The following is a 25544-nucleotide window of genomic DNA, read 5'->3' as shown; positions in this document are numbered from 1 at the left end:
GGCGGGGCAGCTAATGTTAATGTAGGAGAGGTCTCCGTAACCTGCAGTAGGTCTACACCAAAGAGCTGTTTACAAATGGTTTAGAGATGGGCGGGGCAGCTTATGCCAATGTGGGGGAGGTACTACGGAGCTGTGGGGGGTGGCCATTGTATTGTGAGAGATTAGCATGTCAATGTAAGACAGCGCAGTGGCCACATGGAGGTAGAAAAGAATGGTAAGCCGCCATTTACTAACACAAGCCGCCATTTACTAACGGTGGCTGTGTTAGTGAATGTGTAAGGGATCTGCGAGCCACCCTCAAGCACACGCACCACGCAGACATGAAATCTCCGCACTCAGTATAACACACACCAATCACACGCACGGAAATACACTAGACGGGGGTCAAGGGTTAAAGGGCACTGAAGTCACCCGGACCAGGCGTGGGTTGAAGAATAAACCAGTGCGTAAACCAGTCTCCAACTCCTCTTCAAATGTAACTCAGAGAGTCGAAAATAACTGCTAGGTAGGATAGGAACATCACAGCCAGTTATGACCTAAACTGGTTAATCATGTCCTTCCAATGATTGCTCAGTTTGTACCCATCTTCTTGGTTGCAATTGTGTCTGTGTTTATATATCTGGATGGCTTAATGAACGAATCTTTGTTGATAGCCAGTGGGTTTGCAGAGTACCTTCATCTTGGCAAAATCTATTTCGTGTGTGCCCACAGCGTTAAAATAATGATCAGCCACGGCTGAGGAATTGGCCCTACCATGTTTCAGATCTACATTATGTTCATGGACCCGGTCCGAGACATGTCGTTTAGTTTCCCCAATGCAACTGCTGCCGCAGACACAGCTTAGTTTGTAGATACCGGGGTATTGCATGTTGGGGATCGCATACTTCACTAAAGGGATCAAATCACGAATTGTATGTACTGTGTTGAATCGTACCTGGATCTTGTGTTTGCTCATGATTTTGGAAATCTTTTTGGTGACCCCTGCTATGTATGGCAAGGTGATGGTTTTGATTGGGTCCTCAGATGGTTCTCTCCCCACGGTTGGGTTGATAGCTTTACGGATTGTGTAGTCCGAATATCCATTCCTCTTGAGGACTTTGTGTACATGCTCCAGTTCACTGACTAGGTGGTGAACAACGAGCTCTGTGGTATAGAGTTTTGATGAGGGAATTCTTCTGGGATGGATGGTGGTGGGAGTCAGGTTTTAGGTAGGCATCCGTATGGGTGGCTTTCCTGTAGACAGTGTCCCATTGAGCCATCAGGTCTCTTTTCAATTAAAACATCCAAGGATGGTAACTTGCCATCCTTTTCCACCTCCTTGGTGAATTTGATAGCTGGGTGTATGGAATTGAAACGGTTAAAGAACTGGTCCAGAGCTGGTAGGCCATGTGGCCAGATGACGAACGTATCATCAACGTATCTATTCCACAAGGAAGGACGTAGGGTGGATGCCTGGATGACATCTGTCTCAAATTTATCCATGAAAACATTGGCTACAACTGGAGATAAGGGAGAACCCATAGGGGTACCTTCAACTTGTTTGTAGAATGTTCCATTCCAGGTGAAGTAAGTGTTGGTGAGGCAGTGTCTCACCAGGGCTGGTACATCAGCATTCAATCCTTGTTGGACCAAATCTTCAATGATTGCAATGGTATCAGGTACAGGTACCTTGGTGAACAGGGAGACTACATCGAAACTGACAAGTAAATCATCTGGAGACATTGAGATGTCCTTGATTAGAGAAACCAAGTGAGCTGAATTTCGATGTAAAGCTTTCGCGACTGCAGGGATTCATCTTCTGGGTTCTTTAGGTAAAGTCATGTAGAATCGAGATAAAATAATATAAATATTTTAAATATTTTTATAAAATAATATTTTATAAAATAATACCAATATTATTTTGATTATTTTATCTCCATTCTACGTGACTTTACCAAAAGAACCCAGAAGACAAGTGAGCTGAGTTAAGTACAGCTGAGGTGGACTTGCCCGTGAAAGGAAGCAGGGTCTCAGACAGAAATGGGGCCAGTTTGTGGGTGGGTGGGTTAATGGTGGAGGCGATAGGACGGAGCAGGATACCTTCTTTGTGGATCTTTGGAAGGCCATAAAATCTGGGTGGTCTAGCGGCCGAAGGTTTTAGAGAGCGCTGCTTGGTCGAATCAATAAAATAATAAAAATATAAAACAATAAAATTATCACGATGTTTCGACTCCAACACAAGCAATCATCATCAGGTGTGAAAACCACAAAAATAATGAAAAAAGTGGCGGTTATTTTTAACAAGAAAATTTTAAAAAAGTGGCGGTTATTTTTTACGTTAAAAATAACCGCCACTTTTTTCAAATTTTCTCATTGTGGTTTTCACACCTGATGATGATTGCTTGTGTTGCAGTCAAAACGTCGTGAGAATTTTGTCTTATATTTTTATTATTTTATTGTTTCCCTTCTACGTGACTTTACCGAAAGAACCAAGAATATGAATCCCTGCAGTCACGAAAGCTTTAAATCAAATTTCAATAAAAGAAGTCGAATTAGTGATGATATTGTGGGTTTTTGTAGCTAGGCGGTTGGTGGGATCTCTGTTGATTTTGGTATAGCTGCCATCATTAAGAAGGTCCTGAATTTTGTTGTTGTTAGGAACTTTGGTAAACAAAGATACCACATCGAAACTGACAAGCAAATCACCTGGAAATAGTGATATGTCCTTAATGGAAGATATCAAGTGAGCTGAGTTAAGTACAGCTGAGGTGGTCTTACCAGTGAATGGTTGCAAGGTCTCAGACAGAAATCTTCCCCCTATTTTTTCACCTTAAGACAATTGCTTGTGTTGCGATCAAAACGTCGTGATATTGTTATTATTTTAATTATTTTTTCTATTTTCGTGGCTTTACCGAAAGACCCCAAAAATATGAATTCCTGCAGTCATGAAAGCTTTAAGTCAAGATATAACAGTTAATGTGTATATTAAATTGAGCAAGGTTATTATAAGACCTTGGGGAAAAGAGACAATGATAGGGAATTCCAACATGGAGCAGTACGAGGGAATAAGCAGGAAGAGAAGCATGGTGACCTGCAGTTTGGCGGTGGTGGAACATGGTGTGCCACGGTGGCGAGGTGTTAACTACCTCGCCTGGTATACAGATCATGGGTTCGATCCTCACTCTGACACCTGTATATTTGGAGTTTGCATGTTCTCCCCTTGGTCGTGTTGATTTTTCTCCGGGTCCTCCGGTTTTTCCCTCCACATTTAGAATCAACATTACGCATTTAGAGTATTTGGCTGTGATAAATTTACACATTATAGGCCAATCTTCATTTGAAGCTTTCGTGACTGCAGGAATCCATACTCTTTGGTTCTTTCAGTAAAGTCACGAAGGTAGAAAAATTAAATAAAATTTAAAAAAATATATCACGACGTTTCGATCGCAACACAAGCGGTCGTCCTCCTGGCGGAAAATAATAATCCAGCAGTGGAACTGCTGAACCAGAAGAACACAATGAGAGAGCTGTTACAACAGCAAGAGGTTATATATGTTGGCCAAGGGCAAGCAGGCGGGGTCCGAGCTGGAAAGGAATTCCATCTCCGTACACAAGCATGTCAGTTGTGTTAATTTGGGAGATTAGGGAGAGAGAGATTAGCGAGAGAGATTAGCATGAAATTAGCTCCCGTCGCCGCATAAGAGTATCGTCTCCGCATATGCGCACAGCAGCAGTGTTAATGGGAGATTAGCACTATGTTGATGGGAGAGATTAGGCAGATAGATTAGGGAGATTAGCAAGTTAATGTCATGTCTATGTGTAACACATTTCACTGTCTCTGATTTGCTTGTCAGTTTCAATGTAGTCTCTATGTTCACCAAGGTACCTGTACCTGACACCATAGCAATCATTGAAGACTTGGTTTAACAGGGACTGAATCCTGATGTACCAACTTTGGCCTTACCAACACTAACTTCATCTGGAATGGTACATTCTAAAAACAAAATGAAGGTACCCCTATGGGTTCTTCCTCATCACCAGTGGTAGCGAATGTTTTCATGGAGAAATTTGAAACAGATGCCATCATCCACCCTACGTCCTTCCCTGTGGAAAAGATACGTAGATAACACTTTCGTCATCTGGCCACATGACCAACCAGCACTGAACCAATTTTTCAACCACATCAATTCCATACACCCATCCATCAAATTCACCATGGAAGTGGAAAATGATGGCAAGCTACCATTCCTGGATGTTTTGATCGAGAAGAGGCCTGATGGCTCGTTGGGACATTCCGTCTACAGGAAAGCCACCCACACGGATTCATATCTAAAGCCTGATTCCCACCACCATCTGGCCCAGAATAATTCCTGCGCCACTTAGCCAGTGAACTGGAGCATGTACACCAAGCCCTCAAGATGAATGGATACTCAGATCGCACAATCCGCAAAGCTGTATCCCCAACCATGGGGAGACAACCATCTGAGGACCCAATCAAAACCATCACCTTGGCATACATAGCAGGTGTTACCAAAAAGATTTCCAAAATCTTAAACAAACACAAAATCCAGGTCCGATTCAATACAGTACACAAAATCCGTGATTTGATCCCATCTGTGAAGGATGTCATTCCTGACATGCAATATCCTGGTGTCTACAAACTAAGTTGTGTCTGCAGCAGCAGTTACATTGGGGAAACGAAACGACATGTTCTTTGGTTCTTTCGGTAAAGTCACGTAGAATGAGAATAAAATAATAAAATAACACGATAAAATTATCACGGCATTTCGGCCACAACGCAAGCGGCCATCTTCAGGTGACAGGTACAGACCTGTCGGGACGACAGAGCTTCAATGAACGATGTTAAGATTCGTAGCGACTTTTAAGCTGGTTGGGAGAAGTGAGGCACCTTGACAAAGGGGTTTACATATCAAACAGCTGAGGGATTAGCTTGTGACTGGTCACAGGAATGGCTACGTTAAAGTCAAAACCTACACATCCACAGAGGCAACTAGTAATTTAGCATTGAAATAGCTAAGGGATTAGCTTGTGACTGGTCACAGAAATAGATGTTAAAGTAAAGGCCTACACATCCACAGAGCTTCAATGAACGCTGTTAAGATTCGTAGTGACTTTAAGCTGGTTGGGAGAGGTGAGGCACCTTGACAAAGGGGGTTTACATATCAAATAGCTGAGGGATTAACTTGTGACTGGTCACGGAAATGGCTATGTTAAAGTCAAAACCTACACATCCACAGAGGCAACTAGTAATTTAGCATTGAAATAGCTAAGGGATTAGCTTGTGACTGGTCACAGAAATAGATGTTAAAGTAAAGGCCTACACATCCACAGAGCTTCAATGAACGCTGTTAAGATTCGTAGCGACTTTAAGCTGGTTGGGAGAAGTGAGGCCCTTGACAAAAGGGGGTTTGCATATCAAATAGCTGAGGGATTAGCTTGGGACTGGTCACGGAAATGGCTATGTTAAAGTCAAAACCTACACATCCACGGAGGCAACTAGTAATTAAGCATTGAAAAAGCTAAGGGATTAGCTTGTGACTGGTCACAGAAATAGATGTTAAAGTAAAGGCCTACACATTCACAGAGCTTCAATGAACGCTGTTAAGATTCGTAGCGACTTTCAGCTGGTTGGGAGAGGTGAGGCACCTTGACAAAGGGGGTTTACATATCAAATAGCTGAGGGATTAGCTTGTGACTGGCCACGGAAATGGCCATGATGAAGTCAAAACCTACACATCCACAGAGGCAACTAGTAATTTAGCATTGAAATAGCTAAGGGATTAGCTTGTGACTGGCCACAGAAATAGATGTTAAAGTAAAGGCCTACACATCCACAGAGCTTCAATTAACGCTGTTAAGATTCGTAGCGACTTTAAGCTGGTTGGGAGAAGTGAGGCCATACTCTTTGGTTCTATTCGGTAAAGTCACGTAGGTAAAAAATAAAACAAAAATCACGACGTTTCGGCCACAACACAAGCGGCCTTCATCAGGTGAAGGGATCAGGCTGTCTCGAGGACAGCGCTGGAGTGAAACACAGCCACGCTCAGACCGCGGCCTTTAAGCTGTGTGCGAGGAAACAAGGTGCCTTGACAAAGGAATTAGCATAAAAATTAGCATTTGATTGGCCGACTTACCATAGAGGTGGTATACGTGCGGGTGCATTTGCCGTTTGGCGCGGGGGGGGGAGGGGGAGTTTACCTATTGATGGTGTGAAAAGGGAATTTTTTAAGAGCTGCGAAAGTTTGGGGTACCACTACTTGAAAAATATACTGTACCATTGAAAATTAGTTTAATGTTTGGTTCGATTTAGAACATCTTTCCAATGGTTGCTTAATTTGAAACCATCTTCTCGGTTGAAATTGTGTCTGTGTTTGTAGATCTGAATTGCCTCGTGAACAAATCTCTGATAAAAACCCGTGGGTTTGCAAAAAACCTTGGTATCGGAGAAAATTATATCGTGATCACCCACAGCGTTGTAACAGTGATCAGCTACGGCAGAAGAATTCGTTTTGCCGTGTTTCAAATCTGATTTGTGCTCGCGAATTCGGTCAGAGACATGTTGCTTTGTCTCCCCGATATAGCAATCACCGCAGGTACAACTCAATTTGTAAACCCCGGGGTACTGTAAGTCAGGAATGACATCCTTCATGGATGGGATCAGATCACGAAGTGAGGCCCTTGACAAAAGGGGGTTTACATATCAAATAGCTGAGGGATTAGCTTGTGACTGGTCACGGAAATGGCTATGTTAAAGTCAAAACCTACACATCCACAGAGGCAACTAGTAATTTAGCATTGAAATAGCTAAGGGATTAGCTTGTGACTGGTCACAGAAATAGATGTTAAAGTAAAGGCCTACACATCCACAGAGCTTCAATGAACGCTGTTAAGATTCGTAGCGACTTTAAGCTGGTTGGGAGAAGTGAGGCCCTTGACAAAAGGGGGTTTGCATATCAAATAGCTGAGGGATTAGCTTGTGACTGGTCACGGAAATGGCTATGTTAAGGTCAAAACCTACACATCCACAGAGGCAACTAGTAATTTAGCATTGAAATAGCTAAGGGATTAGCTTGTGACTGGTCACAGAAATAGATGTTAAAGTCAAAGCCTACACATCCACAGAGGCACCTCGTACATGGACGCCAAAGGGGGCTGCAACAACTCAACTGTCATACAGTAAACCGATGTGAAAAACCTAATTTTAAATTACATCAATATAATAAATATACTCAATATATTCTTCAATAAGCTGAGCTATTAACATTAACTGGGTATACACTACACTATATAATGAATACCATATAGTAAACCAATAAAAACTAAAATATAAACTACCTCAATGTTATATCAAAATGTTATATGGTGTTGCAGCCCCCTTTGGCGTCCATGTACGAGGTGCCTCTGTGGATGTGTAGGTTTTGACTTCAACATAGCCATTCCTGTGGCCAGTCACAAGCTAATCCCTCAGCTATTTGATATGTAAACCCCTTTGTCAAGGTGCCTCACTTCTCCCAACCAGCTTAAAAGTCGCTACGAATCTTAACATCGTTCATTGAAGCTCTGTCGTCCCGACACGTCTGTACCTTCCACCTGAAGACGGCCGCTTGCGTTGTGGCCGAAACGTCGTGAGAATTTTATTGTGTTATTTTATTATTTTATTCTCATTCTACGTGACTTTACCGAAAGAACCAAAGAAGACGAATCCTTGCAGTCACGAAAGCTTTAAATCGAAACGACATGTCTCGGACCGTGTTCGCGAACACATGGCAAATTTGAAACATGGCAGAACCAATTCCTCTGCCGTGGCTGATCATTGTTATAACACAGTGGGCTCGCACGATATTGTTTTTTCCGAGACCAAGGTACTCTGCAAACCTTCGGGCTACCATCAAAGATTTGTCCATGAAGCCATCCAGATATATAAACACAGAGACAATTTCAACCGAGAACATGGGTATAAGCTGAGCAACCATTGGAAGGACGTTATTAACCAAGCAAAGTCGTAACTTGCTGTGGTCCTTCCATCCTTCCTGCCGTTTGGCTGTTATCTCCGACTCTCTTGAGTTGCATTGCCCTGTTGGGTGCCTCTGCATTAACGGGCTGAGGTCTCACTAACATGGCCACCTCTGCTCCCTTAGCCTCGATGTATCGATGGTTCTGGCTATGTGATGGGCTGTGTGTCTTACTGGCATGACCACCACTTGCCTCTCACAGCGCAGTTAGCAGCGCCGCAGCTTGAGTTACACATAGACATGATATTAACTTGCTAATCGCTCTGCCTAATCTCTCCCATCAGCATAGTGCTCATCTCCCATTAACACTGCTGCTGTGCGCATATGTGGGGACGATACTCTTATGCGGCGACGGAAGCTCATTTCATGCTAATCTCTCCCCCTAATCTCTCTCCCTAATCTCCCAAATTAACACAACTGACATGCTTGTGTGCGGGGATGGAATTCCTTTCCAGCTTGGACCCCGCCTGTGCCCTTGGCCAACATATATAACCTCTTGCTGTTGTAACAGCTCTCTCGCTGTGTTCTTCCTGGTTCAGCAGTTCCACTGCTGGATTATTTATTTATCCCGCCTGAGGACAACCGCTTGTGTTGCGATCGAAACGTCGTGATATATTATTTTTTATTTAATGTTTCTACTTAGGTGACTTTACCCAAAGAACCAAAGAGTACATTATAGGCCATTTCGTTGAGCTATCTATCATTTGTGGCCAGGTCGTGTCTGAAAAAGAGCTGTATATAGCTCAGTGGTCCTTACCTGGTAAAATAAAAACTATTTAGTTTACTAGCCTTTTACCTGTCCAAGGACGAGTGTATTACAGTAAATCTGAAACTTGCAAGCGAAAAGCAGACCGCGACGTGATATTCATTGCATCAATGCGTGTGCAATTTGAAGGGCGCGGTGACACAGACCTATTTCATTTTAAGGTTATAATCCCTTGTTCATCACGCCGTCCTTTTTACTTTGATGTCTCAATATCGTTACGGAGATCGCGTGACGTGAGGGTTCTGCCTTTGTAGTGAGGGTTCTAAGATGACGCCAAGGAAAGGGGAAAGGAGGCGCCTCGGCCCCCCATGGGGAGTGACGACAGCCGCTAATTATTATGAATGGGGGGGGGGTGTCCATTTGGAGGGTGTCACCTGCTCATGAATATTAATAAGGGGGCTGGTCGATGTGGAGTGACGTCACGAGCATTAAGGACAGACATTCCTGGGTAATTATAGTAGGTATGTGACAGTGTGGACTCGAATTAACCGTCTTTCTGCCGTAGCAGTCACGGCGTCCACCACTAGGTGGTCACACTGCATACAGGAGGACATCCAACGGAGAGGAGGACTGCATGCGCCAGATTTGAGGCATTGTGTCACCGTGGCTGAAAGAATCAACCACTCATGGCATTCCACCACAGTGGACAAGACACATGGGAGTTGGGTCGCTGACCAGCGCAGGAGGCGGCCTGGTGGTGACACGCTTGCTTCGCAATAACAAATTGTTGGGTTTGATTGGGGTGGGGTGTCTCTCTGCGTGGAGTTTGTATGTTCTCTCCCCTGTTTTGCACGGGTTTCTTCCGGCTTCCACGGATTCATCCCACCATAGCTACCTCTGATTAACATGGTTGGCTATTTACGGTGTGAAAGAAATTCAACGTACATACAACTAAAAGAAAAAGCCTACGATGTAACTGGTATAGGTCAAACATCCCAAAGCTGAAAAATGACATCAGAATTACAGCAACATCGGCCTCTACTGAGAAAAAAACTTGTCAGGAACCTCCTGAGAGTCTTGAGACTCGCTGAGGCTTTCCTGGGTAAAGAAGTGGAGTAGTAGTAGTGATAATAATGATAGTAGTCGTAGTAGCTCTCACCGATTTTAAAGTTGGTGGTCTGCAGCGTGGGGCAGGTGAAGAGGCGCGGGAAGACCATGTGGATGGGGATGGCGACTCCCCGGCACACGTCCCCCTCGGCGATCTGCAGGTTCTGGATCTCGGTGGCGTCGCGCGCGTAGCCCTCGGCACAGCCTGTGGGGGGAGCGGGGGCACCGTGACAGCACGACCCTCTCTTAACTCCCTCACGCACCTGCACGTCGCGCGGGACGCTACACAGAAAACACAAGGCAGGGTGAGGTGTGAATGCGGGAGACGCGCGGCCGTCAGAACGGGCAGCCTCACCGCAGGTCTCCACGCGCACCAGCTGCACGTCGATGCTCTTGAGGGGGAGGTCGCAGTGCTCCACCAGCAGTTCCCCGCACAGCGGCCGCGTCACCTCGCAGTTGGTGGTGTTCAGGCAGCCCTTGATCAGGAAGTTGGGCAGGGAACTCTTCTGCAAGGCGATACGTTGCACCTCTTTGGGGACGATAACAACCTTACGCTGCGGCACAGATGCCGCTGATGCGGTGAAACGGTTAGCGGCGCGCTGCACTTCACCGGTTCGATTTTGTCTCCAGGTGAGTTTCTGAAATTCGCCCACCTCTGTCCACCCACCCAACAGTCTAAATGGAGGTGGTGGGACAGCGTGAGAAGTGGGACTGGACTCTTCACGAGGAGCGCTGAAGATCACAAAAGGTGGGGAAGCATCCGTCATGGAAAGCGTCCGTCATGCAATCAACTGCAGTCATGAGGGTGACTCTAGATCCGGGGTCGGCAACCAAAATAACAATATGAGCCATTTTTTTCGAATTCGGTAAAAAAATCCAATATTTCAAGAGCCGCCAATGCATGTCAATACGAGACGGTGGTCCTTAATAATTAATGTCATAAAACAGTCCTTAATAAGCCACATGCGGCTCTGGAGCTGCATGTGGCTCTAGATGGAGTGTGAGGAGGTTGGGTGGGTGGTTAAATGGAGCCGCAAGATGGAGGAGGAATCCATACTCTCTGGTTCTTTCGGTAAAGTCACGTAGATAAAAAAATGAATAAATGAACACACGACGTTTCGGTCGCAACACAAGCGTCCGTCTTCAGGTGAGAATAAAATGACCTGCTGTTGTGGCTTTATATCAAGTTTTATAAAGCCACAACAGCAGATAATTTCTTCTCACCTGAAGACGGATGCTTGTGTTGCGACTGAAACATCGTGTTTTCTTTTATTATTTTTCTATCTACGTGACTTTATTGAAAGAACCAGAGAGTATGGATTCCTGCAGTCAAGATGGAGGAGGAACTTCATCGTCGCCGTTAGAGCATCGCTCTCACCACTTTGAGCTTCTGCAGGGATGCGGGGGTGATGGCGAACTTGACGATCGTGTCCAGCGTGGGCTCCGGCTGAGCCTACAATATACAACGGACATACAAGGGCTGGAACCATATAGCAGTAGGAATGCCTGTGCTTCAAAGCAATAAGTGTCTGGGTTCAATTCCCAACTCGGGCACGGTTCTATGTGGAGCATGTTCTCTCCCCCTGTTCTGCATGGGTTTCCTCCACGTTCCACAGATTCATCCCATAGCTACCGCCAATTACCACTGCTGGCGATGTACAGTGCGAAAGAAGTTCAACATACATACAGCTAAAAAAAGCCTACAATGTACCTGGTATTGGCCAAACATCCCAATGCTGAACATTTACCTACAAATTACTCGTTTGGGACAAGACGCAGCAGCAGCCGCTCCTGCGAAAAATTGGTAGGACGGTCCTAAAAAAGAGTTTTAAGACTCAGTGAGGCTTTCCAGAGTAAAAGAAGCATAAATAAATATTGTAGTTATCCAATCGCTCCTGACCGGAGTGTGAACGATGAACTCGCAGGTTTTGTGGACGTCCTTGTTGAGCAGCGATCGCTTCATCTCACAGCGCAAAGTGTACTGCAGAGACATGCACAGAGACAAGCACAGAGACAAAGATCCCCCGTATCGCATTAACAGACTGTTGGGGAAATTGCTGTTAGCGAGCACCTATGAATACCGGAACAATACACCTGGGGTGAGTAGCCAACACAAAGCCGTACTGCCAATGTCTCCCTAATGGCAAGGTTTACACACCGCACCAGGTAATCATTTTAGGCTGAGTCGACTAAGGGAAGGCCCATGACCGGTTCAGATAATTGTCACTGATGTTGGCTGTGAGCGGAAATCGAACTCGGGTGGCCGGGTTTGTCGCGTAATGCGCTAACCGCTGCACTACCGCTCCCCATAGATACGCACATAGACACGCAGAGAAACACACAGAGACACTCACACCGCCAGCTCCACCAAGCCGGGCACACGCGCCACATCCTCCCACAGTCCCGGATACGGGGGTGCCGTGTTCCCGAGCGGTCAGTGGCATTACGTAACCATTGCCCGCGACGGCTTTGTCCGTGTCCGAGGCGAGCAGTTGCACAATAAAGATGTGCGTGGCCCACGTCCCTTGTCCAGTTAGTCCAGGGGTTGGCAACCTGCGGCTCCGGAGCTGCATGCGGTTCTTTAAGGACTGCAGTGTGGCTCTTGAAATATTGAATTTTTTTTATCACCAAATTAGAAAAAAAGGCTCTGCTTGTTATTTTTGTTGCCGACCATTGACCTTGAGAATTCAGTTTACCATGGGCAAAGGATGGCAACCTGAAGCTCAATTAGGATTGTTTAATTATTAAGGACCATCTTGTAGTCACATGCATTGCGGCTCTTGAAATTTTGAGGTTTTTTTTACTGACCCCTAGGTTAGTTCCACCATCTACCCACGTCGTCGGGATCGTAACGACCGATCGTAACTTGCAAACGTGTCCCGTGATGAAATATGTCAACGACAAATCGGTGGCCGGATCGACGCTTGGAAGTCGGAGTCCATCTCATCTCCCAAGCAACCAGTTGCAGACACGTCAACAAACAAGCATGTTCTGTTGCAATGCAACCGAGCTGTGTGGGCCCGGCATCACGGACGTACGGACGCACGCAAGCAGCAAATCCGTACAGCGGGTGTGTCTGCGCGTACGAGTGCTGCGCACCTGGATGTTGACGTAGACCCCGTGGTAGGTCTCGTACAGGACCTTGCTGCTGCCGCTGGCTCTCAGACAGAACTGGAAGGGGATCTCCGTGCGCCCCGATGGCAGTTTCCCCGGCTTCGCTACCTCCACAGAACTGCTGACGAGCTGCACGGGCTGTGAAGAAACATCAAGGGCGACGGATCCCGTTAACAGACGTGGGGGCGGTGTCGGACGTGCGACGGCGCAGCCTGACCGGTTTGAGCGGAGCGCTGTGAAGTGACGCTCTCAACTCTAAACTAAACTTTAAACTTTACCAAGCAAGGCCCACTGAGCTATATGGTTCTTATTCAGAAGCGACCTGGCCACAAATGAAAGCTAAATTAAGTGGCTTATCATGCGCAAATTTATAGCAGCCAAATACTCTAAAGACGTGATGTTGATTTTAAATGTGGAGGGAATAACCAAAGGACCCGGACAAAAATCCACACAACCATAGGGAGCACATGCAAGCTCCAAATATACAGGTGTAGGGTTGGGATCGAACCCAGGACCTCTTGCATACCAGGCGAAGGAGATAACATCTCGCCACCACAGTGCCCCTAGCAAGGCAGCAGCATGTTAGGCGGGCCGCTGCTGGAACCCGTGGCAGCCAAGCGAGGGAACGAGGCTGACCGTGGAAGCGGAGCGAGAGATGGAATTAGTCGGTGTGCAGGTACCGGATGGATTATTGCATCACGGGATCGTGAGAGGGAGCGGTGGTGTAGCGGTTGAGCGTGAACCCAGCGACCCGAGTTTAATTCCTGCTCATGGCCATAACCAGTGACAATTATCTGAACCAGTCCTGGGCCTCCCCTAGGTCGAATCAGCCTCAAATGAGTACCTGGTGCGGTGTGTAAAAACATCATCACTAGGGAGACAAAGGCGGTCCGGCGTTGTGTTGGCCAGCCACCCCCTCGTGTACTGTGCCGGCCTACATAGGTGCTCGCTAACAGCACTTGCCTTAACAGTCTGTGAAGGCGTTGTCTTTTGTGACATTCCGAGATCGTGAGAGATGGTGGCAGCTTGGGAGGCCTTCACCTCATAGTGGATTGACCATGGCCGATGATGATGATGACTTGACAATGATGACGATGAAGGTGACGACAGTGAGGACGATGATGATGATGATGATGAATAATGGAGTTGAAGGCACAGCCGTGGGTTGGGAGCGCGGAGGTGGTAGTGGTGGCGACAGCGGTGGTAGTGGTGGCCCTGGTGGTGGTGATGTTGGTGGTGGCGGTGTCATTGGCGCTGGTGGTGGTGGCGGCAGCACTGATGGTGGCAGTGGTGGTGACGGCGGCGAAGTTGGCAACAGAGGTGGCGGTAGTGGTTGTGGTGTGGTGACAGTGGTGGTGGCACCGGTGGCAGCGGTGGTGACAACGTGCACCTTGGCGGAGTTGTAGAACGCCTCGAAGACGCCCACGCTCTTGGAGCTGAGCTGCAGCGTGACAGTGCCCTCGAGCGCGAGGGAGATGCCCTGGTGCTGGATGGTGTCTCTGCCCTGGATTACCACGAGCCCCGACACCGTCTCCTGCTCCGCGTGCACGCGCACACTCTCCGTTTAACTAGCTATCACACTACTGTGACGCGGCTCTTAGAGGACGTCTACCGTGGAGATGGAGCGTTGGAATGAGTTCACGTTCAGGTGCCACGTGGATTACTACATCACGGGATCGTGAGGGACAACTGGCAGAGGTCTTCATCCAGCAGTGGATAGATTATTGCTGATTAGGAAAAGATGATCAGATGGCAACCATGACGATGTTTACGATCAAATGAGATGACGATGTGAAGAGGTGAAGAAGTGAGAGCGCCTCACCCCATCGTGGTAGACCTTGTTTGCGCGCTTCAGTTTGATGTCCACGGCCACCGCCATCGCCCACACTCAGCTCCACAGCTCTGAGAAACACATGGGCAATCCAAAAAAACACTGTAAACCTGTCCGATGGAAGTAAATTCAAGTAAAAGGTTGTTACCCTTTTATCTGGCACCAAAACTGACACTTTTATACAAGGGATCATGTTTGCAATAACCACAACACAAGCAGTCAAAATGCAAACAAAAAGAGACAACTCTGATAATATGCACTGTCCTTGAAATTGATTGGTCCACACCCGAGACGGATTTTCTTAGAGCCTAGTCTCCACTGGTGTTGGACCAGATGACGCCAAAAGGCATACAACTCAAAAACAGCGCACTATCAGAGTATTGAGAGCTCGGGGTAAGCATTTACATTATACCTCCTTTGCCAGTAGCAACATATAGTAATAGGTTTTCACCCTTTTATCTGGCACCAAAACTGACACCTTTATACAAGGGGTCATGTTTGCAATAACCACAACACAAGCAAAGGCTCTAAGAAAAGCCGTCTCGGGTGTGGACCAATCAATTTCAAGGACAGTGCATATCATTATCAGAGTTGTCTCTTTTTGTTTGCATTTTGACTGCTTGTGTTGTGGTTATTGCAAACATGATCCCTTGTATAAAGGTGTCAGTTTTGGTGCCAGATAAAAGGGTAAAAACCTATTACTATATCTTGCTACTGGCAAAGGTCTCATAATGGAAGTCAATTCCACAAGAAAAATAGTGCCTTGGCATTTAGGGAGGGATATACTTCAGGCAAAACCTAATTCCACGTAATTTCAAAGCTACGACTCAGCCCATCATCTCTCCGGGATCGATAAACTATCACTTTACATGGGGTGAAGTCAGCAGTGGCTATAAAATGCATCGGCTTTTGGAATGTAAAATTTAGACCACTGGATCATCACTTTGAACAAGATGGGCACCAATGCCTCAATGCTTGAGGAAATTGGTGGCTGGGTGGGTTGGTGGCTGGCTGGGTGGGGTGATGGGTGACACGGGCGGTGGTGACGCATGCCTGTAATCCAGCACTGTGGAGGCGAGGGTTGGTGGATGGCACAAATGCTGCGAATCTTCCTTCCAATCGGCGTCGAATCCATGTTCTGACTCGCCATGAGATGGTGGTACGGCAAGTGGACTAATCGCATTCTCAAAGCGTTACCCCCCTCACGTGAGTGGGGTTTCTCCGGGTGCTACGGTTTCCTCCGCACGTGTATGATAAACACAACTCGTCAATAATTGCCTGAAAATATCTTAACATAAAAACCCAACGCAGGACTCTCTGCGAGCCAGCGTGTCTCTCCTGGACGAACAGAAGACGCGCGTGTGTCCCCTCACCCTCACTCACAGCAAAACTCACCCCACCTCACCCTCTCACCCACGCTCACTCACCCCGTCACCCTCTCTCACTCACCCCGTCACCCTCTCACTAACTCGCACTCACTCTCACTCACCCTCACACCACCTCACTCATCCTCACCCCCTCTCACTTACCCCCACCCTCTCCCACTCACCCTCACCCCCTCTCACTTACCCTCACCCCCTCCCACTCACCCTCACCCCCTCTCACTTACCCTCACCCCCTCTCACTTACCCTCACTCATCCTCTCTCTCACCCTCTCTCTCACCCTCTCACTCACCCTCTCTCACCCACCCTCACTCTCTCAATCACCCCTCTCACTCACCCCCCTATCTCACCCTCAATCACCCCCCTCACTCACCCTCTCACTCACCTTCTAACTCTCACTCACCCTCACCCCCTCACTCACCCACCCTCAATCATCCCCTCTCACTCACCCTCACTCACCGTCTCACTCACCCTCACACCCTCTCACCCTCACACCCTCACACGCCCTCACCCTCTCACTCACCCTCTCACTCACTCTCACTCACCCTCTCACTCACCCTCACCCCCTCTCTCACTCACGCTCCCACCCTCTCACTTACCCTCACTCACCCTCACTCACCCTCACACACCCTCACTTACCCTCTCACTCACCCCCTTTCACTCGCCCTCACCCTCTCACTCACCCCTTCTCACTCACCCTCACCCACTCTCACTCACCCTCACCCCCCTCACTCATACTCACCCTGCCTCACCCACTCTCACTCACCCTCAAACACCCTCACCCCCTCTCACTCACTAACCTCTTCACTCACCCACACCCTCTCACTCACCCTCACCTTCTCACTCACCAACTCACTCATCCTCACCCTGTCACTCACCCTCTCACTCACCCTCACCCTGTCACTCACCCTCTCACTCACCCTCACACTCTCACTCACCCTCACACTCACCCTGTCACTCACCCTCTCACTCACCCTCACCCCCTCACCCTGTCACTCACCCTGTCACTCACCCTCTCACTCACCCTCTCACTCACCCTCTCACTCACCCTCTCACTCACCCTCACTCACACTCTCACTCACCCTGTCACTAACCCTCACCCTGTCACTCACCCTCTCACTCACCCTCACTCACCCTCTCACTCTCACTCACCCTCAGACTCACCCTGTCACTCACCCTCACACTCACCCTCACTCACCCTCACTCACCCTCTCACTCACCCTCACTCACCCTCAAATTCTCATTCACACTCACCCTCACACTCACCCTGTCACTCACCCTCACACTCAGCCTGTCACTCACCCTCTCACTTACCCTCTCACTCACCCTCACACGCACCCTCACCCTGTAACTCACCCTGTAACTCACCCTCACACTCACCCTCACACTCACCCTCACACTCACCCTCACACTCACCCTGTAACTCACCCTCACACTCACCTTGTAACTCACCCTGTAACTCACCCTCACACTCATCCTGTAACTCACCCTCACACTCACCCTCACCCTGTAACTCACCCTCACACTCACCCTGTAACTCACCCTCACACTCACCCTCACACTCACCCTCACACTCACCCTGTAATTCACCCTGTAACTCACCCTCACACTCACCCTCACACTCACCCTGTAACTCACCCTCACACTCACCCTCACACTCACCCTCACCCTGTAACTCACCCTCACACTCACCCTGTAACTCACACTCACTCTGTAACTCACCCTCACACTCACCCTCACCCTCACACTCACCCTCAAACTCACCCTCACACTCACCCTCACACTCACCCTGTAACGCACCCTCACACTCACCCTGTAACTCACCCTCACATTCACCCTCACACTCACCCTGTAACTCACCCTCACACTCACCCTCACACTGTAACTCACCCTCACACTGTAACTCACCCTCACACTCACCCTCACACTCACCCTCACCCTGTAACTCACCTTCACACTCACCCTGTAACTCACACTCACCCTGTAACTCACCCTCACACTCACCCTCACCCTGTAACTCACCCTCACACTCACCCTCTAACTCACCCTCACACTCACCCTGTAACTCACCCTCACACTCACCCTCACACTCACCCTCACACTCACCCTCACACTGTAACTCACCCTCACACTCACCCTCACACTCACCCTCACCCTGTAACTCACCCTGTCACTCACCCTCACACTCAGCCTGTCACTCACCCTCTCACTTACCCTCTCACTCACCCTCACACGCACCCTCACCCTGTAACTCACCCTGTAACTCACCCTCACACTCACCCTCACACTCACCCTCACACTCACCCTCACACTCACCCTGTAACTCACCCTCACACTCACCTTGTAACTCACCCTGTAACTCACCCTCACACTCATCCTGTAACTCACCCTCACACTCACCCTCACCCTGTAACTCACCCTCACACTCACCCTGTAACTCACCCTCACACTCACCCTCACACTCACCCTCACACTCACCCTGTAACTCACCCTGTAACTCACCCTCACACTCACCCTCACACTCACCCTGTAACTCACCCTCACACTCACCCTCACACTCACCCTCACCCTGTAACTCACCCTCACACTCACCCTGTAACTCACACTCACTCTGTAACTCACCCTCACACTCACCCTCACACTCACCCTCACACTCACCCTCAAACTCACCCTCACACTCACCCTCACACTCACCCTGTAACGCACCCTCACACTCACCCTGTAACTCACCCTCACATTCACCCTCACACTCACCCTGTAACTCACCCTCACACTCACCCTCACACTGTAACTCACCCTCACACTGTAACTCACCCTCACACTCACCCTCACACTCACCCTCACCCTGTAACTCACCTTCACACTCACCCTGTAACTCACACTCACCCTGTAACTCACCCTCACACTCACCCTCACCCTGTAACTCACCCTCACACTCACCCTCTAACTCACCCTCACACTCACCCTGTAACTCACCCTCACACTCACCCTCACACTCACCCTCACACTCACCCTCACACTGTAACTCACCCTCACACTCACCCTCACACTCACCCTCACCCTGTAACTCACCCTGTAACTCACCCTGTAACTCACCCTCACACTCACCCTGTAACTCACCCTCACACTCACCCTGTAACTCACTCTGCAACTCACACTCACACTCACCCTGTAACTCACCCTCACACTCACCCTGTAACTCACCCTCTCACTCACCCTCACACTCACCCTGTAACTCACCCTCACACTCACCCTCACACTCACCCTGTAACTCACCCTGTAACTCACCCTCACACTCACCCTCACACTCACCCTGTAACTCACCCTCACACTCACCCTCACACTCACCCTCACCCTGTAACTCACCCTCACACTCACCCTGTAACTCACCCTCACACTCACTCTGTAACTCACCCTCACACTCACCCTCACACTCACCCTCACACTCACCCTCAAACTCACCCTCACACTCACCCTCACACTCACCCTGTAAAGCACCCTCACACTCACCCTGTAACTCACCCTCACATTCACCCTCACACTCACCCTGTAACTCACCCTCACACTCACCCTCACACTGTAACTCACCCTCACACTGTAACTCACCCTCACACTCACCCTCACACTCACCCTCACCCTGTAACTCACCTTCACACTCACCCTGTAACTCACACTCACCCTGTAACTCACCCTCACACTCACCCTCACCCTGTAACTCACCCTCACACTCACCCTCTAACTCACCCTCACACTCACCCTGTAACTCACCCTCACACTCACCCTCACACTGTAACTCACCCTCACACTCACCCTCACACTCACCCTCACCCTGTAACTCACCCTGTAACTCACCCTGTAACTCACCCTCACACTCACCCTGTAACTCACTCTGCAACTCACCCTCACACTCACCCTCACACTCACCCTGTAACTCACCCTCACACTCACCCTGTAACTCACCCTCACACTCACCCTCACACTCACCCTGTAACTCACCCTCACACTCACCCTCACACTCACCCTGTAACTCACCCTGTAACTCACCCTCACACTAACCCTCACACTCACCCTGTAACTCACCCTCACACTAACCCTCACACTCACCCTGTAACTCACCCTCACACTCACCCTGTAACTCACCCTCACACTCACCCTCACCCTGTAACTCACCCTCACACTCACCCTCTAACTCACCCTCACACTCACCCTGTAACTCACCCTCACACTCACCCTCACACTCACCCTCACACTGTAACTCACCCTCACACTCACCCTCACACTCACCCTCACCCTGTAACTCACCCTGTAACTCACCCTGTAACTCACCCTCACACTCACCCTGTAACTCACCCTCACACTCACCCTGTAACTCACTCTGCAACTCACACTCACACTCACCCTGTAACTCACCCTCACACTCACCCTGTAACTCACCCTCACACTCACCCTCACACTCACCCTGTAACTCACCCTCACACTCACCCTCACACTCACCCTGTAACTCACCCTGTAACTCACCCTCACACTCACCCTCACACTCACCCTGTAACTCACCCTCACACTCACCCTCACACTCACCCTCACCCTGTAACTCACCCTCACACTCACCCTGTAACTCACCCTCACACTCACTCTGTAACTCACCCTCACACTCACCCTCACACTCACCCTCACACTCACCCTCAAACTCACCCTCACACTCACCCTCACACTCACCCTGTAAAGCACCCTCACACTCACCCTGTAACTCACCCTCACATTCACCCTCACACTCACCCTGTAACTCACCCTCACACTCACCCTCACACTGTAACTCACCCTCACACTGTAACTCACCCTCACACTCACCCTCACACTCACCCTCACCCTGTAACTCACCTTCACACTCACCCTGTAACTCACACTCACCCTGTAACTCACCCTCACACTCACCCTCACCCTGTAACTCACCCTCACACTCACCCTCTAACTCACCCTCACACTCACCCTGTAACTCACCCTCACACTCACCCTCACACTGTAACTCACCCTCACACTCACCCTCACACTCACCCTCACCCTGTAACTCACCCTGTAACTCACCCTGTAACTCACCCTCACACTCACCCTGTAACTCACCCTCACACTCACCCTGTAACTCACTCTGCAACTCACCCTCACACTCACCCTCACACTCACCCTGTAACTCACCCTCACACTCACCCTGTAACTCACCCTCACACTCACCCTCACACTCACCCTGTAACTCACCCTCACACTCACCCTCACACTCACCCTGTAACTCACCCTGTAACTCACCCTCACACTAACCCTCACACTCACCCTGTAACTCACCCTCACACTAACCCTCACACTCACCCTGTAACTCACCCTCACACTCACCCTGTAACTCACCCTCACACTCACCCTCACCCTTTCTCTTTCTCTCCCCGTCTCTCTCTCTTTGGGTCGCTCGCGAGGAGAGGGAAGCGGCGCCTCGCTCACGTGACGGAGCCCGGATGCGCGTTCGGAAACTCCATTCTCGCGCTCTCTACCGTAATCTCCGAACTATGAGATGCATTTCGATTTTTAAAACAAATATTCGCGCGTGAGCGGCCAAACTTGTATAACTTTGTTGGGCGCATCTTCTAATAGAGTAGTTACGTGCCTAACCCGATTCGTGTTGCTTCATTGACAGCGGGCATGACTGTGACGCTGTCCGTCTCACCGCTCCCTGGTTCCTTCTATTGTGGTGAATACGGTGATACACCGGGGGAGCGTCCAGAAATACCACTCTCATGAAAAACTACCGTTCACTCCAGCGGCGCAGGCTGCGGCACGGGTACCGTGCAGGAGAAGACAACAAAGGGGTCAGCAGCCTCCTGGCGGATAATAATGCGTCTCTACATCAGAGATCCACAGACTCACACAGAGACTCGCACAGAGACCCACACACACACAGAGAACCACACAATAACAAAGAGACCCAAACACTCACACAGAGAGCCCATACACAGAGACCCACACACTCACACAGAGACCCACACACTAACAAAGAGACCCACACACTAACACAGAGACCCACACACTCACACAGAGACCCCACACACAGAGAGCCCATACACAGAGACGCACACACTCACACAGAGACCCACACACTCACACAGAGACCCACACACTAACAAAGAGACCCACACACTCACACAGAGAGCCCACACACAGAGACCCCACACACAGAGACCCCCACACACAGGCACACACACACTCACAAAGAGACCTAGACCCACAGGCTCACACATATACCCATATACTCACACAGAGAGACCCACACACTCACACAGAGACCCAGACACTCACACAGAGAGACCCACACACTCACACAGAGACCCACACACTCACATAGAGACCCACTGACTCACACAGAGACCCCACACACAGAGACCCACACACTCACACAGAGACCCACACACTCACACAGAGACCCACATACTCACACAGAGACCCACACTCACACAGAGACCCACACACTCACACAGAGACCCACACACTCACATAGAGACCCACACACTCACATAGAGACCCACAGACTCACACAGAGACTCCACACACAGAGACCCACAGACTCACACAGAGACCCACACACTCACACGGAGACCCAAACACTCACACAGAAACCCACAGACTCACACAGAGGTCCACAGACTCACACAGAGACCCACACACTCACACAGAGACCCACACACTCACACAGAGACCCACACACTCACACAGAGATCCACACTCACACAGAGACCCACAGACTCACGCAGAGACGCACAGACTCACGCAGAGACTCACACAGAGACCCACAGACTCACACAGAGATCCACACTCACACAGAGACCCACAGACTCACACAGAGACCCACAGACTCACAGACTCACACAGAGACCCACAGACTCACGCAGAGACCCACAGACTCACAGAGAGACCCACAGACTCACACAGAGATCCACACTCACACAGAGTCTCACAGACTCACACAGAGACCCACAGACTCACGCAGAGACTCACAAACTCACACAGAGACCCACAGACTCACGCAGAGACCCACAGACTCACACAGAGACCCACAGACTCACACAGAGACCCCACACACAGAGACCCACAGACTCACACCGAGACCCACACATTCACACGGAGACCCAAACACTCACACAGAAACCCACAGACTCACACAGAGGTCCACAGACTCACACAGAGACCCAAACACTCACACAGAAACCCACAGACTCACACAGTGGTCCACAGACTCACACAGAGACCCACAGACTCACACAGAGATCCACACTCACACAGAAACCCACTCTCAATCAGAAAGATTTCTGGCTCCCAGGTGTCTTTTATACAGGTAACGAGCTGAGATTAGGAGCACACTCTTAAAGGGAGTGCTCCTAATCTCAGCTTGTTACCTGAATAAAAGACACCTGTCCACAGAAGCAATCAATCAGATTCCAAACTCTCCACCATGGCCAAGACCAAAGAGCTCTCCAAGGATGTCAGGGACAAGATTGTAGACCTACACAAGGCTGGAATGGGCTACAAGACCATTGCCAAGCAGCTTGGTGAGAAGGGGACAACAGTTGGTGCGATTATTCGCAAATGGAAGAAACACAAAAGAACTATCAATCTCCCTCGGCCTGGGGCTCCATGCAAGATCTCACCTCGTGGAGTTGCAATGATCATGAGAACGGTGAGGAATCAGCCCAGAACTACACGGGAGGATCTTGTCAATGATCTCAAGGCAGCTGGGACCATAGTCACCAAGAAAACAATTGGTAACACACTACGCCGTGAAGGACTGAAATCCTGCAGCGCCCGCAAGGTCCCCCTGCTCAAGAAAGCACATATACATGCCCGTCTGAAGTTTGCCAATGAACATCTGAATGATTCAGAGGACAACTGGGTGAAAGTGTTGTGGTCAGATAAGACCAACATGGAGCTCTTTGGCATCAACTCAACTCGCCGTGTTTGGTGGAGGAGGAATGCCATCCCCACCGTCAAACATGGAGGTGGAAACATTATGCTTTGGGGATGTTTTTCTGCTAAGGGGACAGGACAACTTCACCGCATCAAAGGGACTATGGACGGGGCCATGTACCATCAAATCTTGGGTGAGAACCTCCTTCCCTCAGCCAGGGCATTGAAAATGGGTCGTGGATGGGTTTTCCAGCATGACAATGACCCAAAACACACGGCCAAGGCAACAAAGGAGTGGCTCAAGAAGAAGCACATTAAGGTCCTGGAGTGGCCTAGCCAGTCTCCAGACCTTAATCCCATAGAAAATATGTGGAGGGAGCTGAAGGTTCGAGTTGCCAAACGTCAGCCTCGAAACCTTAATGACTTGGAGAAGATCTGCAAAGAGGAGTGGGACAAAATCCCCCCTGAGATGTGTACAAACCTGGTGGCCAACTACAAGAAACGTCTGACCTCTGTGATTGCCAGCAAGGGTTTTGCCACCAAGTACTAAGTCATGTTTTGCAGAGGGGTCAAATACTTATTTCTCTCATTAAAATGCAAATCAATTTATAACATTTTTGACAGGCGTTTTTCTGGATTTTGTTGTTGTTATTCTGTCTCTCACTGTTCAAATAAACCTACCATTAAAATTATAGACTGAGCATTTATTTGTCAGTGGGCAAACGTACAAAATCAGCAGGGGATCAAATACTTTTTCCCTCGCTGTAGCTCACAGTAGCCACGAAGGTTGGGTTTTTCCACTACTTCAGATGTAGATGACGATGCGATGCCGTGTCCTCACAGTGTTACTCACTGACGTCACACGCAAACAATGTAAGTTTAACCTCGCTCCTAGCCCTGCTTGGCCCCGAGCCAGATTAACACATCCCGTCAGGCTGGCGCAGGGCTCCGGAGCCGCATGCGGCTCTTTAAGAACTGCTTCGTGACGTCTTTCATGAAGGACCACCGTCTCGTATTCACCACACGCGTTGCGGCCTTTTACCGAATTCGAAAGAAATTGACTGTCCTTGTTAGTTGCCGACCCCTGGGGTTGCACATCGCGGTTTGGTTTCCGGCTTGGCGCCGCAGATAGCCGGTGGAGAAACCACCCGCAGCCGTGAGGGCCCCGTGCCAGACTCGGCCGAGAGGCGCCAGCGGAAAAGAGGCATCGGACATCAACCGACGGGGCCACAGACGGTGATCGCAACCACCGCAATGGTAGGCACACACAAGAACCCCTGCCCGATATCGGGGTGGATGAGCACCGTGCGTATTTATGGTGCAGCAAACACGAGCCGGCGGCATTCTTACTTTTATCGGGACGCACCAAGGAGTCGTAAACGCTGCTCGTGGCAGGTCGCTCACACCGCTGCGGCGGCGGCGGCGGCGACCGGAGCCACACGCACGCTCGTGC

The 25544-nt window shown here is 49.3% G+C and overlaps 1 protein-coding gene across 5 annotated transcripts in view; it reads right to left on the bottom strand.

Moving 5' to 3' along the window:
* Positions 1–25544, bottom strand: part of VPS26C (VPS26 endosomal protein sorting factor C) — a 27938-nt gene extending 2394 nt beyond the window's left edge. The window contains exons 1-8 of one of the 5 annotated variants that reach the window (XM_032964357.2): positions 25442–25544; positions 14762–14841; positions 14330–14473; positions 12925–13077; positions 11726–11806; positions 11204–11278; positions 10181–10331; positions 9878–10030 (exon numbers count right to left, since the gene is read on the bottom strand). In XM_032964357.2, coding sequence (XP_032820248.1) covers positions 9878–10030; positions 10181–10331; positions 11204–11278; positions 11726–11806; positions 12925–13077; positions 14330–14473; positions 14762–14818 — 814 coding nt within the window. In that variant the 5' untranslated portion in view covers positions 14819–14841; positions 25442–25544. Of the gene's footprint in view, positions 1–9877; positions 10031–10180; positions 10332–11203; positions 11279–11725; positions 11807–12924; positions 13078–14329; positions 14474–14761; positions 14842–17641; positions 17663–21547; positions 21710–25441 lie in introns of those variants that run through there. The other 4 variants (XM_032964352.2, XM_032964356.2, XM_032964353.2 and 1 more) reach the window with 4 other exon arrangements.

The sequence above is a fragment of the Petromyzon marinus genome, chromosome 32, assembly GCF_048934315.1.
Source record: "Petromyzon marinus isolate PM22_M1 ecotype Great Lakes invasive population chromosome 32, UKy_Petmar_22M1.pri1.0, whole genome shotgun sequence".
Lineage (NCBI taxonomy): Eukaryota > Metazoa > Chordata > Hyperoartia > Petromyzontiformes > Petromyzontidae > Petromyzon > Petromyzon marinus.
Note: the sequence above shows the minus strand (reverse complement) of the source record. Positions and strands in the feature narration are given on the sequence as shown.